At 41.5% G+C, this 16377-nt stretch overlaps 2 protein-coding genes across 12 annotated transcripts in view; both read right to left on the reverse strand.

Moving 5' to 3' along the window:
• ccdc6b (coiled-coil domain containing 6b) overlaps positions 1-11053 on the reverse strand; it is an 11806-nt gene extending 753 nt beyond the window's left edge. Inside the window, exons 1-9 of the mRNA XM_060863989.1 lie at positions 10763-11053; positions 6780-6929; positions 4985-5113; positions 4673-4776; positions 4325-4485; positions 3453-3609; positions 3177-3277; positions 1643-1764; positions 1-1181 (exon numbers count right to left, since the gene is read on the reverse strand). The exon at positions 1-1181 is cut by the window's left edge and continues 753 nt beyond it. Coding sequence (XP_060719972.1) covers positions 1038-1181; positions 1643-1764; positions 3177-3277; positions 3453-3609; positions 4325-4485; positions 4673-4776; positions 4985-5113; positions 6780-6929; positions 10763-11020 — 1326 coding nt within the window. The 5' untranslated portion in view covers positions 11021-11053 and the 3' untranslated portion in view covers positions 1-1037. The remainder of the gene's footprint in view (positions 1182-1642; positions 1765-3176; positions 3278-3452; positions 3610-4324; positions 4486-4672; positions 4777-4984; positions 5114-6779; positions 6930-10762) is intronic.
• Positions 11054-13041: 1988 nt separating this feature from the next.
• Positions 13042-16377, reverse strand: part of ank3b (ankyrin 3b) — a 142659-nt gene continuing 139323 nt past the window's right edge. For 10 of the 11 annotated variants that reach the window (XM_060863991.1, XM_060863994.1, XM_060863997.1 and 7 more), the window contains 4 exons: positions 15781-15864; positions 15294-15449; positions 14874-14952; positions 13042-14359 (listed from right to left, as the gene is read on the reverse strand). In XM_060863991.1, coding sequence (XP_060719974.1) covers positions 14893-14952; positions 15294-15449; positions 15781-15864 — 300 coding nt within the window. In that variant the 3' untranslated portion in view covers positions 13042-14359; positions 14874-14892. The remainder of the gene's footprint in view (positions 14360-14873; positions 14953-15293; positions 15450-15780; positions 15865-16377) is intronic. The other variant, XM_060864001.1, reaches the window with a different exon arrangement.

Genomic DNA, 16377 nt, shown 5'->3' on the forward strand with positions numbered 1-16377 from the left:
ACATACTAATCATGGGGGAAATTTTCAAATGGTTCAAAAATGATGATTGATTTCTGTCCTGGTTTTTTGCAAAGCTTACAAAAAGGAAATCTGACTATTTACATGTTCTCTTTGTGACAGACTTTGTAGGTGTAGCATAATTCTTCCCATATTAAAAAAAAAAAAAAGAAAAAAATCCACGTCTCTGTGAACACATTATGGGGGAGTGTGTGTGTGTGTGTGTGTGTGGGGGGGGGGGTCCTCTCACAATCTGGGTCACAGTGGTACCATTTACAGACACTGTTCAGGGTGAGATGTGGCTGGAGATGAACTGACTACGAGAACAACGTACACACCTTCTGCCTGGTCTGAGGCGTTTCATTCGAACACATTAAGAAAGAATAAACTGGTGTAATCAGAAGCAAACTGCAATATACCAACAGCAGCATATAGAGTAAAGCGTTTTTTCTACTTTTGCATTAACGCTTTCACACTTTTAGCAAACAAAACAAAAAAAAAAAAGAGAGATATAAATCAATCTTTTGTATAGAAACCAATTCATCTCCCTTTTGTGAGCCCAGTTTTGTTTTTGATCAAAATAACATCTATTGCCCCATGAGCAAATTTTGCCAATAAGCTCAATCTGAACAGAGTGTCTTTGCTCCTCTGGCTAATTGGTCATTTAACAGAGTGTATGGTTGCACTTCTGCATCCATTAAAAGCCATTAGCAGCACTTTCCCAGCAATCCATCTGCCACCTATAAAATCAGCTTTCTGCAGCACGTGTCTAGTGTGTTACTGTTAGAAGACTCATTTATATGCAAAAAAAAAAAAACCCTAGCAGGTTTAGTGTTGCAATCAATGCTACAAGACCACTGAACTGCATTGTAAACCAAATAAGGGAGACACCTAAAAAAAATACACAGACAGATAACAGTGAAGCCTATTTGAATCTCAGTGCAAGAGGAAGATGCTGACTCCATGTACATAGGATAGATAAGCCTTTGGCTTGGCGGGAATACAGTAACTCTGGTCTGAGTCCACGCTGAGCTCATGCATTATGGCTGCTGCTGCGCTGGTGCTGCAGGAGGTGGAGGAGGAGGCGGGGGTCCAGGCTGAGATCCAGCTTGCGTGTTAGGTGAAGGAGGTGGTGTTGGGCGCTTGAATTTATCTGGACTGTTGCTTCTTCTTGGAGACGGCCTCTGTTACAGAGAAACGGAAACAATTTAAAAATACTCGCAGCGTGTAAAAGAGGCTTGAGGTCCAACCGTGCGTTTCAGACATTATATGAAAAGTTGTTTAGCTGCTGATTAGTTTTCTAATACAAAAAGGTCCCATAGTTACAAAAGTAAAAAAGACAGAGACCAGGTCTTGGACAAGAATGTTTCTTTTTTTTTTTTTAACAAGGATTTATACGGACGCCACTGTTCACTCTCCTGAGCTTCAGATTCAGCTTTCACACACAAACCGAATACCTGACAAAAGACAGAGAAGTTCTCGGTCCATCCACACCACATGTTTATCTATATTCAGAATCCTCTACAATAATGTAATCACACTGACTTTCAGAGCACTTTGCAATGAAGTTAAATATGTGCTGGGTTTAAGGTGATGTTTAGAGGAAATGAAAAGCACATGCTGAAGCATGATGGTAGTCACTCACCGCAACGCCGTGTGAGGCTCCCACGTGCACGTGTAGGCCTGGTGTGTTGTAGTAAGACATGCCTGCGCGGGTCAGAGTGGCTGGAGGGGTAAAGCCCACCGTGTGACTGGTGTATGAGAGACCTGCACCAGAGGAACAACAAACACTGTTCACATCACATCACATAAACTGGAGTCTGGAGAAGTCTGCATTGTTTAGTGGATTTCTATATACATGGTGACGTTATATAGTCTTTAAAAAAGAGAAAATACCAAATCATATTATGGTGCTACCACTCTAAACAATATACAGTATATACAGTCAAGCCCAAAATTATCCACACCCGTGGAAACTTCTGACTTAAAGTTACTTTTATTCAACCGGCAAGTTTTTTTCTTGATTAGAAATGACACAGGCGTCTCCCAGAAGATAATAAGACGATGTACAAGAGGCATCATTGTGGAAAAAATTATTACTCCTCTTTTATTTACATTTGAACAAAAAGTGCCATGTCCAAAATTATTCATACCCTTCTCAATAGCCAATAAAGGCTTTTCTATTGACTATTACAGCAATCAAACGCTTGCTATAATTGCTGACCAGCTTTTTGCTCATGTCTCCACTGAGATTTTTCACAGTGCGGAACGTCTTGAATTTTTTAATAATACTTTGCACTGTAGCCACTGGAACTTCAAAACAATTAGATAAGGTCTTATAGCGCTTTCCTGACTTGTGAGCAGCCACAATGCACAGCCGCAGCTCCTCAGTGAGCTCCTTTGTCTTAGCCATGATGGTCCACAAACCAACAGCAGAAAGCTTCTGTTTTTCACCTGTTGAGTTGATTAAAACAGCTGTTCCCAACAAACCAGGGTAATTAGGATGCTTTAGAACAGCTTGGTCTGTTTGGAAAGGGATAGATCTTTGGATTTTCCCATAGACTGTGACCGTTTGCAAAGGGTATAAATAATTTTGGACATGCCACTTTTTGTTCAAATGTAAATAAAAGAGGAGTAATCATTTTTTCCACAATGATGCCTCTTGTACATCGTCTTATTATCTTCTGGGAGAAACCTGTGTCATTTCTTCCGGTTGAATAAAAGTAACTTTAAGCCAGAATTTTCCAGGGGTATGGATAATTTTGGGCTTGACTGTATGTATGTATGTATATCAGGAATGCATTTGATCCATTATCAAAAGAACAGGAATGAATGAAAAGCTTGAATCAGGAACCAGGACTGTACAAGTTGTTCTCGAAAGCAACTAGCAGGAGACGTCTCGCTAAATTCCCAACTCTAGTGACACCTAAAGCTTCACATAAAATTATAATGTTATAATACTAATAATAATTAATAACACAAGCAGAGAATATGCTACTGCACTGAAATACTGTCCTTTTTATTTTATTGTTGAGCTTTAACAATCAGGCCTTCAGGGTTTTTCGTGATAGTTGTGGCCAAAATGCTTGAATATTGTGACATTTTTTGTAAAGCCCAACCACACAAGCAGTCAGGGTTTAGCTGTAGTGTACCGCATGAAGAGGACAGTGTGTGTGTACCTGGTGATATGGGTCTGCTAGAGCTCGGGGAGGGTGTGTAAGGGATCGGACTGGACACAGTGCGAGGGCGAAGGCCTTGGGCTGACATTTCGTTAAAGTACCTATAAAAAAAAATAAAAACAGAAACAGACATTAACTCAGGATGTATGTAATCTGTTCATACGTATGCACTGGGTTTGAAAAATGAGAAGCATAAAATGATATAGCAAAACATGAGACACTTTTGTCCCATTTCATGCTGCATTAAGGCTCACAAGTAAAGAAATACCATAGTACCTCTCGTCATCCATCTCCAGGCTGGACTCGCTTTCAGAAAGCTGCCTGCACAAAGCCTCGCGCCGCTCCACCTCCCGCTGCAGCTTCCTCTGCAGCCGTATGTTCTCCTCCCTCATGATCCGCTCCTCCTCGATGTACTGAGCTCGCTTCTCTGTGTCTAAGAGACGACAGCAGATACAGAAACAGGTCAACACAGTTCAGAACAGAGGTAATGTTTAATCACCTGCACTGATTAAGAGCTGTCTTAGATTTACTGCCACTGCATTATAAATAAAATCTTGCATGAGAAATATAATAAAACCTTAAATCAGTACTACACTAAATGCTTTACATTTTGGAGTGTCTGGTCTGTACAAACTCAGAAGGTCCCTGTTGGGACATGATCTTGCAAATCTGCTGAGGAGAAAACACAATCGTACACAGTTACAGCACCAATCTCTCAAATTGCTTTTAACATTAGGGAGACGGTCTGAATGTCTTTACTCAAGCCTTGCATTTCTTACAAAACTGGATGCTGTCGGTTGTCAGGGACCTAAATAAATAAATATTCGTATCTTGCAAACTGTCTGTTTCTCATGGTGCCCAGCTGCAGCATGTGAAGAAACTAAGCTGAGGATTTCATCAGCATGGCGCTCTGGCAAAAGGAGCGTCAGATTTATTTCGCCATATGTGGCGCCATCTAGTGGACACTGACCGAAAACTCCTACATCATCATCCCATAAACGTCATCACAGAGTAAAAGACCTATTAACGGTGTTCTATGAGCTGAAAAACATCACATGGCACTTCTACCATGTCATATCTTAAAAAAAAAAAAAAACAAGTCTTGGAGAAATGACGACATGGGATCCTCAGTGGGTTCCAACACTCACGCTGGAGCTCAGCAGTAAGCAGGTTCTTCTTCAGCCTCTCCACCTCGCTCTTCAGGACACGGATGTGTCTCATCATGTTCTCCGGGGAGTCAATCTCCATGGAGATGTCCCTGGGGGACGGAGGAGCGGAGACCGGCTGGTCCAGCTTCTCCTGAAGAATCCTACATGGATGAGACACAGGACCATCAACACAAATGGGGTGTTAAAAATACATCATCAGTAACTAAATACAGCTTTTCTCAAAGTCTACACACCAGAGGCTGGGCTGAATACAATTAAAACTAATTCTAACAAAAAATCTGAATAAAAAACTTCTCCAGGACCTGTGAAGAATTGCTCAGCACAAACCTCTTCTCAGCTTCCAGTTTGTCCATGCGCTTCCACAGCCGGTTGACCAGTGCCTCCTGCTCCTGCTCCAACGTGTTCTCCAAGTCGATCTTCTCTCGTCTGAGCTGCAAGAATATAAAAATGGGAAAAAAGACAATGAGTCTGTAAGCAGAACACAACCCAGGTCTCTTCCTTTGGTAGGAAATAATCAGCACTGGTGTGGTTACAGAAAATTAACCAACACTTACTGACCGATTATATTTGAGAATTATGGTGTAAAAATGAGCAGGTCTTTCTAACCAGAAACCCTTATGTACCACACTGTAAGCGTACCTGCTCCAAGGTGAGCTGCTTGGAGATGGTGTCATTCTCTAGCTTCTTGATCTTCTTCATCAGTTTGTTGACCTGGAACTCCTGCTCCTGTTCCAAGTGCTGCTCAAGCTCAGCTTTCTCATGTTGAAGCTAAGAGAGAAGAGAAGAGATTGGCCACATTTTGGGACTGGAGTACTGCAGGGAGGTTCTATGAAACATTCATGTGTATCAGTGAGGACGAAGAAACCACTCGTTCCAGACAACTTGTAAAACACTTAATTTTTACAAAAAAAAAGAAAGCTTTGAATGTGACCTTGAAAACAGCTTAACAAAATCCACCCAGTTAAAATGTTCCCTGAAAGCATGTGACTCACCACCTAATAGCTTGGCAAGACTACCCAAAATTACAAATGGAGTGTCAGAGCGAGGTGAATAAACACCTGCTATCTGTAGACATGACATGCAAAAGTGTAGAATAATCATCTGTAGAGCCGTCAATACACTGTCCTCAGATGATAAAGGAGGGAGGGAGGGAGAGAGCGAGTGAGAGACAGAGAGAGACAGACAGAGAGAGAAAGACAAAGAGAGAGAGAGCAAGAGAGATAGAGAAAGGGGGAGGGAGAGAGCAAGAGAGGAAAGCTGGTGAGAACAGGAACTAACAGATGTACCACAACTTCGGATTGAACGTTAAAGCTAACTAAATAAAGCAATCGCAAACGCACTGTACTGACAAGTGAATATAAATATATATAAATCATTGTCTACATTTTCTGAGTCAGAATCAGAAACCAACAGGAAAGCTTGTGGGGAGAGAGAGAGACAGAGAGAGAGTGAGAGAGAGAGACACAAAGAGAGAGAGAGAGAGAGAGAGAGAGAGAGAGAGAAAGAAAGGGGGAAAGAGAGGAAGAGGGAGAGAGAGAAAGAAAGGGGGAGAGAGAGAGAGAAAGGGGGGGAGAGAGAGAGAGAGTGAGAAAGAAAGAAAAAGGGAGAGAGAGAAAGAAAGAGGGAGAGAGGGAAAGAGAGGGGGAGAGAGGGAGAGAGAGTGAAAGGGGGAGAGAGAAAGAAAAAAAGGGGAGAGAGAGAGAGAGAGAGAGAGAGAGAGAGAGAGAGAGAAAGAAAGGGGAGAGAGAGAGAGAGAGAGAGAGAGAGAGAGAGAGAGAGAGAGAAAGAAGGGGGGGGAGAGAGAGAGAGAGAGAGAGAGAGAAAGAAGGGGGGGGAGAGAGAGAGAGAGAGAGAGAGAGAGAGAGAGAGAGAAAGAAGGGGGGGGGGGGAGAGACACGCCTCTGATGGACGAGGAGGAGGAACAACCCTGGAGCCACCGTCTTTGTTTTAGTGATTTTGGCACTCGGGAGGTCAGAACCGGTCAGGATAGTTTATGGGTGATGTTGCCAAGTCACTGGATTCATGGAGCACATGATTACAGAAAGACTAATTAAAGCTGGAGCAGATGAAGGCATTGCCTCATAGCTGCATAATGAAGTCGAGAAGCTTCTTTAATCTGGTGTGACCTAGTTAAACCTGGAGGGGTGAGTCATGTGACCGATATATCACACCAGGAGATCTGTAGACTTAACTACACCACACAACATACAGGTGTACTGATACACTTACACTCAACATGCTACTGTTTTACTTAATCCCCAATAAATTATTAATGAACTCTGCTTCAAATCAGAGTTTGTTATAAAATATTGATCTTGTGATATAACTGATCATAAAACCATAACCTCGGTAGTATTCGGTACGTAAAAGTCAAGATGTCGAGATTCTGCAGGTCTACGCGTTCCTCGGGCAGACGTCTGGTCTCAGCACTTACTTGCATAAGTTTGCGAGAGAGGTCATTGGTCAGGAATTCTTCTTCCTTCTCATAATTGACAGCAAGAGTTTCTTTCTCCTTCTGCAAAGCCTGGATCTTCTTAAACAGCGTGTTGCTGATGAACTCCTCTTCTTGTTCAGCTCGGGCTTGCTGTGGAGCAGAAAAAAAAACAAAAAGGTTTACAAGGCCACACGTGTGCGCTCGCTGCAAGCCTCAGAAGTGAGCTGTCAAACAACTAAAACCCACAGACATGTTGGAAATATGTAATTAAAGGATCGAGGACAAAACCATTTCCCAGGAACATAGCGTCAACAACGACCAAACTGACACGCTGTTAAAATAATTATGAACCGTGTGTCGTCCGAACAAGACGTAAACAAGAAGAAGCTGAATTCAGATTATGACCTTTTTGGACCACTGTTTTTTTTGGACCACTGGGTTTTTTCCTTCATGCTTTAAAGAATTCTTTATTTCTTTCTGTAACATTTCTGTCTCTTTCTTTCCTTAAATTTTCAGTCTCATATTTTTCCTTAACCATGTTCTCATTCTTTCTTGGGGGGGAAGTTGTGGCTTAAGGTTGAGGGTTCGAGTCTCGGGCCGGCAATACCACGACTGAGGTGCCCTTGAGCAAGGCACTGAACCCCACAACTGCTCCCCGGGCGCCGCAGCATAAATGGCTGCCAACTGCTCCGGGTGTGTGCTCACGGTGTGTGTGTTCGCTGCTGTGTGTGCATTTTGGATGGGTTAAATGCAGAGAACGAATTCTGAGTATGGGCCACCATACTTAGCTGTATGTCACGTCACTCACTCTTTCATTACTAAACTCTTTTTTCCAGTTCTTTTTTTCTTAGATCCTCTGTTTTAGTAAAAACAAAAAAACAACAATATTCTTTTTCCCCCTCGTGTTACCACAGTTCAGCATCTAAAAAGTCACCAAATCTGACAACCCTTTGCCCCCCTGTGTAGATGAAAGCTTGTATAATGAACGCCTTCACTGCCTGGGTTATAGTTTCAGTTCTCTTTTTAACCATCACAAATATATTTGATTGCAAAACACAAAACGGTCCACGGGCAAAATAATCTGGTGGGAGTAAAAAAGAAAAAGAAAAACATCTCGCATGATTACACTGAATAATATTCATAACTATTAAAACTGATCCATCATGCAAATCTGTGATCACGTTCATTCTTTTGTGAAGTCCTGTAGTAATATGATCCCATGTTTTGCCTGTTACTCACCCAACACTATGGTGTATAGAACTGATTTGCATGGGATAAGATCTCAGTGTGGATACAGATCATCACAGAGCTGGGCGTGTGTGCGCTGTGTACACAATACAGCTCATATTGATTCATACAAATTGATCACTGTGACCTTTATTTTAAGGGCTTGTTAGTGGTTTTTTTACTATAAATAACTTTCATCTAATTGTGAGAATGTCAGCTGTTATATGCTCCAGAGAAATGATAAAAAGGACTTTAATTACAGGTTACACTGAACATAACACTACAGCTACTAAGCCTGAATTACTTTTATTCTGATTTTATCTTTTGACAGAGTTTAACAAACTTTAAGCCACTTAAAAGTTTAGGACTTTAGAGAGCAGGATCAACAGTGACAGAGCTTCTGGTAACCTACGTGTTGCATCCATCATCTGGCTCTGATAAGCAGGTTTGCTGTATGATTGGCAACTTTTTAATCTGTTATCTAATGGGTGAAGCCTAGTGTTTTACATACTGTTGGGAACTTCAGGCTACAAAATAACTAAACATGTCCATTTTCACTATGGGTCTCATTAGCTCCGTGAGATTTAACAAAAGTGACAAAAAAAAATGCTAAACCTCTCTCCAACACAAGAAATGAGAATATATACATTACCAATATATTAATATATTAAGATATTATTGAGGTTATTTCTACAGGACAAAATATGAATCTTCCAGCACATTTGATCAGGTAAATATAGAAACATCTGACTAAAGATCCCAGAGACAACTAAAGATCCCAGAGATCCCGTGGGTTACAGGATGGTGCCGCACTTGGCAGCCACGGTGCTTCACTCTCCAGTTGTTTTAGAGTTTTTCCTGTTTTGTGTTTATCAGGGATGAACTGCTGAATATTCATCACAACACATCACAAAATCTCCTACCGGTTTTCAATTATTCGGACGTTCTGATAAACACTGTAGTTGGCGGAGCAGTGGCGCCAATCAAATGCTTCAAGATACGCAGACGGGGAAAGTGAGCCGGTGCGCTCATGAAGCTTACATAGCGCGGATTTCGGACATGTTTCTACATCAATAAAAGGTGGTGTAAAGGTATAACAGTGATAAAGAAGACGTGCTGTGCAGATCTAGAAGCACTCTTCATTAACTGTAAGCCGCTTTACTCGCCCTATCAGAAGTCATCAAACATTCAACAATGATAAGTCATGGTTTACAACTCAGACACCTTTGTCAGGCCAAAGAGGATGCCTACAGAAATGGAGACAAGGTCTTGTACAATCAGACCGGGAACACACTGAATAAGTAGATTAGAGCGGTTAAGAAGAGCTACACTAAAAGGCTGGAATCTCAGTTCACTTCTAACCCAGCTTCAACCTGGAAATACACCATCCCCCAGCACTGTGGCATCAACAACTTGCTGAAGATCTGAATGAGTTTTGTTGTAGATTTGAACAGCTCGCTGTTCCTAGCTCTATCTGTCAGTGGATCACCAGCCTTCTGACAGCAGCTAGTGAGACTGGGGGAAATTCATGTCAAACAGCTGCTCCACCAACACTGGCACCCCTCAAGGGTGTGTTCTCTCCCCACTGCTCTTCTTCCTGTCAAGCTCCTGAAGTTTGCGGACGACACTATAGTCATCGGTCTCGTTAAGGACGTAGACGACAGACAGGAGGTTAAAGAGATGGCTGTCTGGTGCAGTCACAACAGGTTGGCGCTCAATTCCTGCATCTCATTCTATCAATAACACAACCGACACAAACTGCTTCTATGCGCAAGCTCCTTCTGATTCTGATTCCTAAAGATCCCAGATCATAGATACAACTAACGGTCCCAGATCATAGATACAACTAACGGTCCCAGATCATAGATACAACTAACGGTCCCAGATCATAGATACAACTAACGGTCCCAGATCATAGATACAACTAACGGTCCCAGATCATAGATACAACTAAAGGTCCCAGATCATAGATACAACTAAAGATCCCAGATCATAGATACAACTAAAGGTCCCAGATCCAAGGAATAACTCAAATAATAATTATACTTTCCCAAGGTTGTCTCTGAGATTTCTCACCTCCTGGGGTGAAACAAATCCAATCTAAAGTAGGCTTTATGTTTAGACCAATGACAGCTTTAAGCATGTGAACTATATGACTGTATATAACTGTATACAGTGATCTGTATGACTGTATATAACTGTATAGTGATCTGTATGACTGTATATAACTGTATATAACTGTATACAGTGATCTGTATGACTGTATATAACTGTATATAACGGTATATAACTGTATACAGTGAGGTGTATAACTGTATATAGTTCAATACCTACAGCATAAACAGGGCCTAACAAACCTCCAAGCTAATAAAACAAGATGGAAATAAGAAACACACTCAGAACCTGATCATTTATAATAAAGTGCGTTATTATGTCATTTTATAATGCGTTTGTTTATTTAAAAATTTAATAAAGAGACTGTAGAGTTTGGTGACTAGCTTCGCGAGCTAATAGTTATCTCTATGCTAACGCTAGCTACCTCACCTGAGGTAAATAACGCTAGCTGGCTAATGCGCGTGCTAACTAGCTAACAGTTAGCCGGACGGAGGCTGAGATGGACACTACAGCCACAGGCTCGTGGTGAATAAAGTGTCTGGTGCACTTACTATAGTGACGCTGGCTTTACGCTCGTGGTGAATAAACGCACTTACGATAGTGACACTGGCTTTACGCTCGTGGTGAATAAACGCACTTACGATAGTGACGCTGGCTTTACGCAGGTCTCGGTTCTCCTCCTGCAGCGCTTTACACTTCAGCTTGAACGTCTCCAGCTCGATCTTTAGCACTTTGTTCTCCTGCTGCAGGGACGCCAGGCGGTTTGTCAGCTCCTCCAGACGAAACGGGGAAATCACGAAACCCTGCTGCTTGCTGGAGGAGGAAGTAGTGGAGCAGTGAGGAGCAGCCGAGCTGCTGCCCGCTCCATCAGTGTCACTCTCACTCGCGCTGTCGGCCATGATCACTGTGAGGCGGCGGCAGCAGCAGCACTGTGCAGCTCAGCAGCGTCATTCTCTTCTGTCTCCTTCTCTTCTCTTCCCACCCGCATTTAATAACAAGCCACGCCCCTATCCCGTTCTTGTGATGTGAATGGCTGGGAATATCAGCCGACTCTCTATGATAGGTGTATATGCGGCTCACTGTGAACCACTCAGCCAATCACATAACAGGAGGCGTGAATTGACGCAAAACGAGTGGGGAAAAAAAAGGCGGAGTGGAGGAAGGACAAACACGGGAAACAGCGACCTCGTGAGGAAGTTTGGCAGCAACAACTAATAATAATCAGACCATAAAAACCATAAGGCTTAGTAATGTTTACTTTACTCCATCCTACTGAACCTTGGTCTGCAGATATCAGGCACCATTGTTTTCTTCTGCTCCAGCAGCTAAAACCTATCATGTAAAAGTCTGCCTTTGTGCTGTAGTGTCATCATTTCAGGTCACACAGACTGATGAAGTGAACACACAGAGTTTGTCTTTATTACACAGATGTAAAAGCACACATTCAGATCTGACCAGCATGCATTCATTTGGATTCTCAGCTAGAATATCATCACACATGTCTTTTTCAGTTTTTAATCTGAATCCTCCAGTGTGAATGTTTTTATGTGCAATAGTTAGGTTAGCAGTCCATTAAGCTGCTGAAATTGGTCTTGTGAGTGACTGTGATGTGGCCTCTGACCCCAGGACTATCACCTCTGCACATGTGGGCGTGAGGTATCACAACCCGCTGTAACGGACACTTTCATTTAATAAAATATACCATTAGACATTTGACTACCTGTCGTTATATCACATTATATCTGTGCTTGGGAACGTACCTGAAGGTAAACCTCTGCATCATCAGCTCTGAAGTACTCTGATGTACCATTTGGCTCCATTGCTGGACATTTGCTATGAGGAAATTGTATTTATTGCATTGTTTTTCATTTTAATGTGTTCACTGGTGACGTCTGTGACTTGCTGAGAAACACTGATCCAGATCATCATCATTTAAAGATGAGTCACAGCTCATTTGACTGTGTGTGCAGACCTACAGACATACTGCATCACAATTAATCTGGTTTTGTCCAGTTTTTCTTGTTCCTCAAGACTTTGAGACTATTTACTGAACAAATGTAATTCACCACTTACATTTACTAAATTTTAGCAGGCTAACATTAGCTAGATAGCTAAAAAAAAAAAAACAAGAACAGATTGCTGCAGGATTACAATTTTTTTCTCCACATTTTTTATGCTTCCGTAATGATGCTGCAGTGTGGGTTTGTGCAGACCTGCAGTTCATCATCTCTTAAAGGATCCCAGTCCTTTGGTGCAAGCAGTTCAAATTCATTTCTGATACTGTGTTAGCATAGACGTTTAATGTGAAAAGGAAGCTCAGACGGCTGTGTTATGTGCACTATATAGGACCTGAGGGATGGTATACGGACATCTATACTAGTTAGATGCTTTGAAAGGGGTTGTGAGAGCAAGTCTTACAAATCTGACACACATCCTGCGTTAAACAACCCACGTTAGCTTGTGATACGGTATCCATTAGCTGTCCTTCTCAGACTAGAATAGAGTAAGTGTAAGGGAAGTGTAAGGGTTTTATAGTGTATAGGGTCAACTTCGTCACAGTGATCTCAGCAGATAACTCAGCTGTTAAAACGATATTCAAATGATAAACAAATGATATTCCTCTTAGCTTAGTATCTAAAATCTTCATTAAATCTATATCTCACTAAACAATAAATGGTGTTCATTTCCCATAAGTATGGAGAATTATTGTGTGAGTGTCTGAGCAATATGAAGTTTATACAATATACATAAATAACTGTTCTTTATAGATAGAACAGTTATTGGCCAATAAACCTGATTCTGATAGATAGACAGACAGACAGATAGATAGATAGATAGGTAGATAGATAGATAGACAGACAGACAGACAGATAGATAGACCTATCTTTCTTCATCATGCAGATAAAAGTTAAAGACACAGTTTGATTTTGAACACAATTTATTTTATGCTTAAATAATTAATTCAATCATCCAGTGTATGGTTTCTCATACAAGTTTGTTACCAGATCATTCAATGAATACCTGAAGGTGATCTCTCTCTCTTTTCTTTTGAGTATATTCAACATAAGGAAATATTTCACCAAACCCAAATAAAAAAATGCCCCTTATGACCACAGCAGCCTTGGAACCTAGTAATACACTGTTAGAATGGCGTACAGAAAGATCTCTTAGTGCTAATACACATGAGACCGGTTAAAAGTTAATGGTGTGCCAGTTCTCTCTTTCTCTCTCTCTCTCTTTCTCTCTCTCTCACTCAACACTCCATGCTTGTCTGTGACTGCATAGGAAAACTTTAGCTGCAAGAACTTAGCATTCAACGGTGTCCATCCGACTTGCTGTGAGTCGCTTGTGGTTCAGTGGTGTCATTATAAAACAGTATTAGTGACAAATACCAAGGCTATGAGTGTGCACACAGATAGAACATTTACCACACCTCTGGTTATGTAGATAGGAAACAAATCAAAAATAAGGTGAATCACATGCATCAAAATATTAGTATTCTGAGTAAATCTTTTAACACAACTGCAGCTATGTCACTTGTCGTTTTGTCATTATTGTGGTACGCTTAAAAAGCAAACTTGTTCTTGTGTAAAAAGTCCTTTTTTTTTTCTTTGTGTAATTACAGTGTACCTGTGGAGTCACTCCTCGAACTTTATCTTTAAATTTGGAATTAATATCAGCATTCGTTTCCTTTCATTTCTCATTTCGTTTCTAACACACGATGGGATTCTCTTGCCCGTGCATTCACAATTTAGTGAGCTACTTTAGATTTTATACAGTTCTGGTTTATGTACAGGATCTTTAAAAACAGCATTATACAGCCCGTCACAAGTCCGAGAGTGGGGAGAAAAAGTAAGGCGAGAGTAGAAGGTGTTTTTAAAAACATTTTCTTCAATTTCTGTCAGTCCACAATGCTCTTTGTACCATCTTTGGTCATGGAAATGCTTCAGTGCCATTTTTGTAGTCACTGGCACTCCTCCAACGTAAGGCGCAGAAGAAGCTTCGTGCCCCCAACAGTCTTGAGCTAACGTGTCATTTCCTGGCACCGATCAGATGCTTTGTGTCGTTGACAGAAAGTCTGAGGTTTTCCATGCTCATGCGAAATCATAAAGTCCTCTTCCTAAAAACCATGCGTTTATGTAAAGGCTGCAGACGCACAATCCCCTGTTCCGATCTCCTGCATTGCTTTTCCAGTGATCCTTTTCCCAGGAAAACAATGATGAAACAAGTTCAGATCTCTAACAAAGGAACACAAAACATCAGTCTGTTAATATCGTGTTCAGTTCAGTTAGTTTTTTAATTCCACTGTTAATAAATAAACAGAGTTAAACAAGGCTTTACAGAGACCTGGATGTACAGTAGATATGGAGGACGCTAGCGAAGACGGTGGGACCATACGTACGTATAAAACGAAGTACCTTTTCTTTACGTGTGACTGCACGCTATTCGATGATGTGTAACTTTTTTCTTATGAAAGGTTTTTTGTAAAGTATTTAAAGAGATTTAACTACTATTTGACCAATTGGGTTTAACATGTATCTGGCTGCTTGCATGGTGTGTGCACAATTTCAAGGCCTTCAAAGCATTCTCTAGCGATCAGGTCACTGTGCTGTTTGCCAGACAGCAACGTGGCAGCCTGTACATCAGTCGTGCCGGAAAGAAAGGAACCGTTACAAAGCATGATTCTTCTCATGGATGTGCAGCCGGCGCTCATACAGTCAATAGTATCAACGACTCTGGACGTTAACATACCAGATAGCACACATGACTGTTACGATTGACCCTTTTTTCCTCTTTGTCTCCCTTCTTTCTTCTTGTCTCCCTCTCCAACCTGCAGGAGAGAAATAAAGAGATGGTAAGACTGCTAGAATCTTCACTTATCCCTTCATCCAGAGGTTAGGCCATGAATCGTTCCGTGGAGTCCAAGCTGATAAAAACCTGGAAACAATAATGACACACTCAAGCAGGTAGCACTAATTACATGTGTGTTAAATGCAGCAATGGCCACTCGGTCAGGGAACACGGCCATCGCTCTCATTCATACATCAGAATGCAGCATTTGTTCCACACAAACACCCAAGACTTAGATGTCTCAAGCACAGCAAGTGAGTCACACGCAAGCGCTTTCAACTCCAGTGGAAATCAAGCCTGCACACGGCACACCGTCCTAACCTCAGAGTTTTCACTCAGGCCCTCGGGGCTCTTAGAGGGCCCCTCTTCCTGTTCAACAGGCTCCTCAGCCCTAGCGGCCTGTCTGGAGCGCCTGCTCCTTTTCTTCTTGCCTTTCTCATCTTTCCCAGGCACACGACGTACCACTTTCCGGATAACCTGAGAGAAAGGCTAAAGTCATACCATATAATGTGCTTCTCACACTCACACGTCTGAAGATGGATAGAATATAAACTCAATACTGTGGAAAAGGTGTGAAAAAATGTTGTTGATGCTGAATTGATGCTGTTTTGCAAGCATGGGCTGGTCACAACAAATATTGATTTGATTTGGATTTCTCTTCTATTCATTTTGAAAGTATTTTTTCACACCTGCGTTTGCACAGTACTGCATATATCCACACACACACTCACACACACCCACACACATATGTACAGATGGAAAAATGACAAATTTCTAAGTGGTGCAAGGATTGATTTTGTGAGGTTACTTTTCTGGTAACAATGTTTCCTTCTTCATCTGTGAACTGCTCCTCTGTGACTGACTCGCCGGGAATGTTTTTGGCCTGATCACCCTATTGAGGGAGACGTATAAAGAGACTTACTCATGTTTTAGTCAGCACGGACATGCTCATACAGACATACAAGCTACAAACAGTTCTGACATGACTGACATCTGTTTGATTGACAGAAGATTGGCACTTAAACAAACAGCCCAGAAGCAGTGTTATTGCATATCAAGCTCTAAAACAGCAAAGTAATGTATGGACACTGACCGAAGGCCTATTCAGACTGGGTTAGATTTATATGAGGTAATATGCGGTAATCTAATTATTACTTCTGTCTTTTTATTATGTCCATCTGGACAAATCTGTACCTACAGCCTGTCCAAATAGATTTACTAGAAAATAGTCTATTATTATATATACTGTGAAGGAAGAGGTTTTGCTTTTTTCCCCCCCACACAAATATAACTATCCACTGTCTCAGATATGTATTGGGTAAATACTGCCTAGTGACATACTAATGATTCAGCTCAATCTAATATAAATAAGTGGCCATGACCCTACAACAAGGGCTTACAAATA

The sequence above is a fragment of the Tachysurus vachellii genome, chromosome 2 (assembly GCF_030014155.1).
Source record: "Tachysurus vachellii isolate PV-2020 chromosome 2, HZAU_Pvac_v1, whole genome shotgun sequence".
Taxonomy (NCBI): domain Eukaryota; kingdom Metazoa; phylum Chordata; class Actinopteri; order Siluriformes; family Bagridae; genus Tachysurus; species Tachysurus vachellii.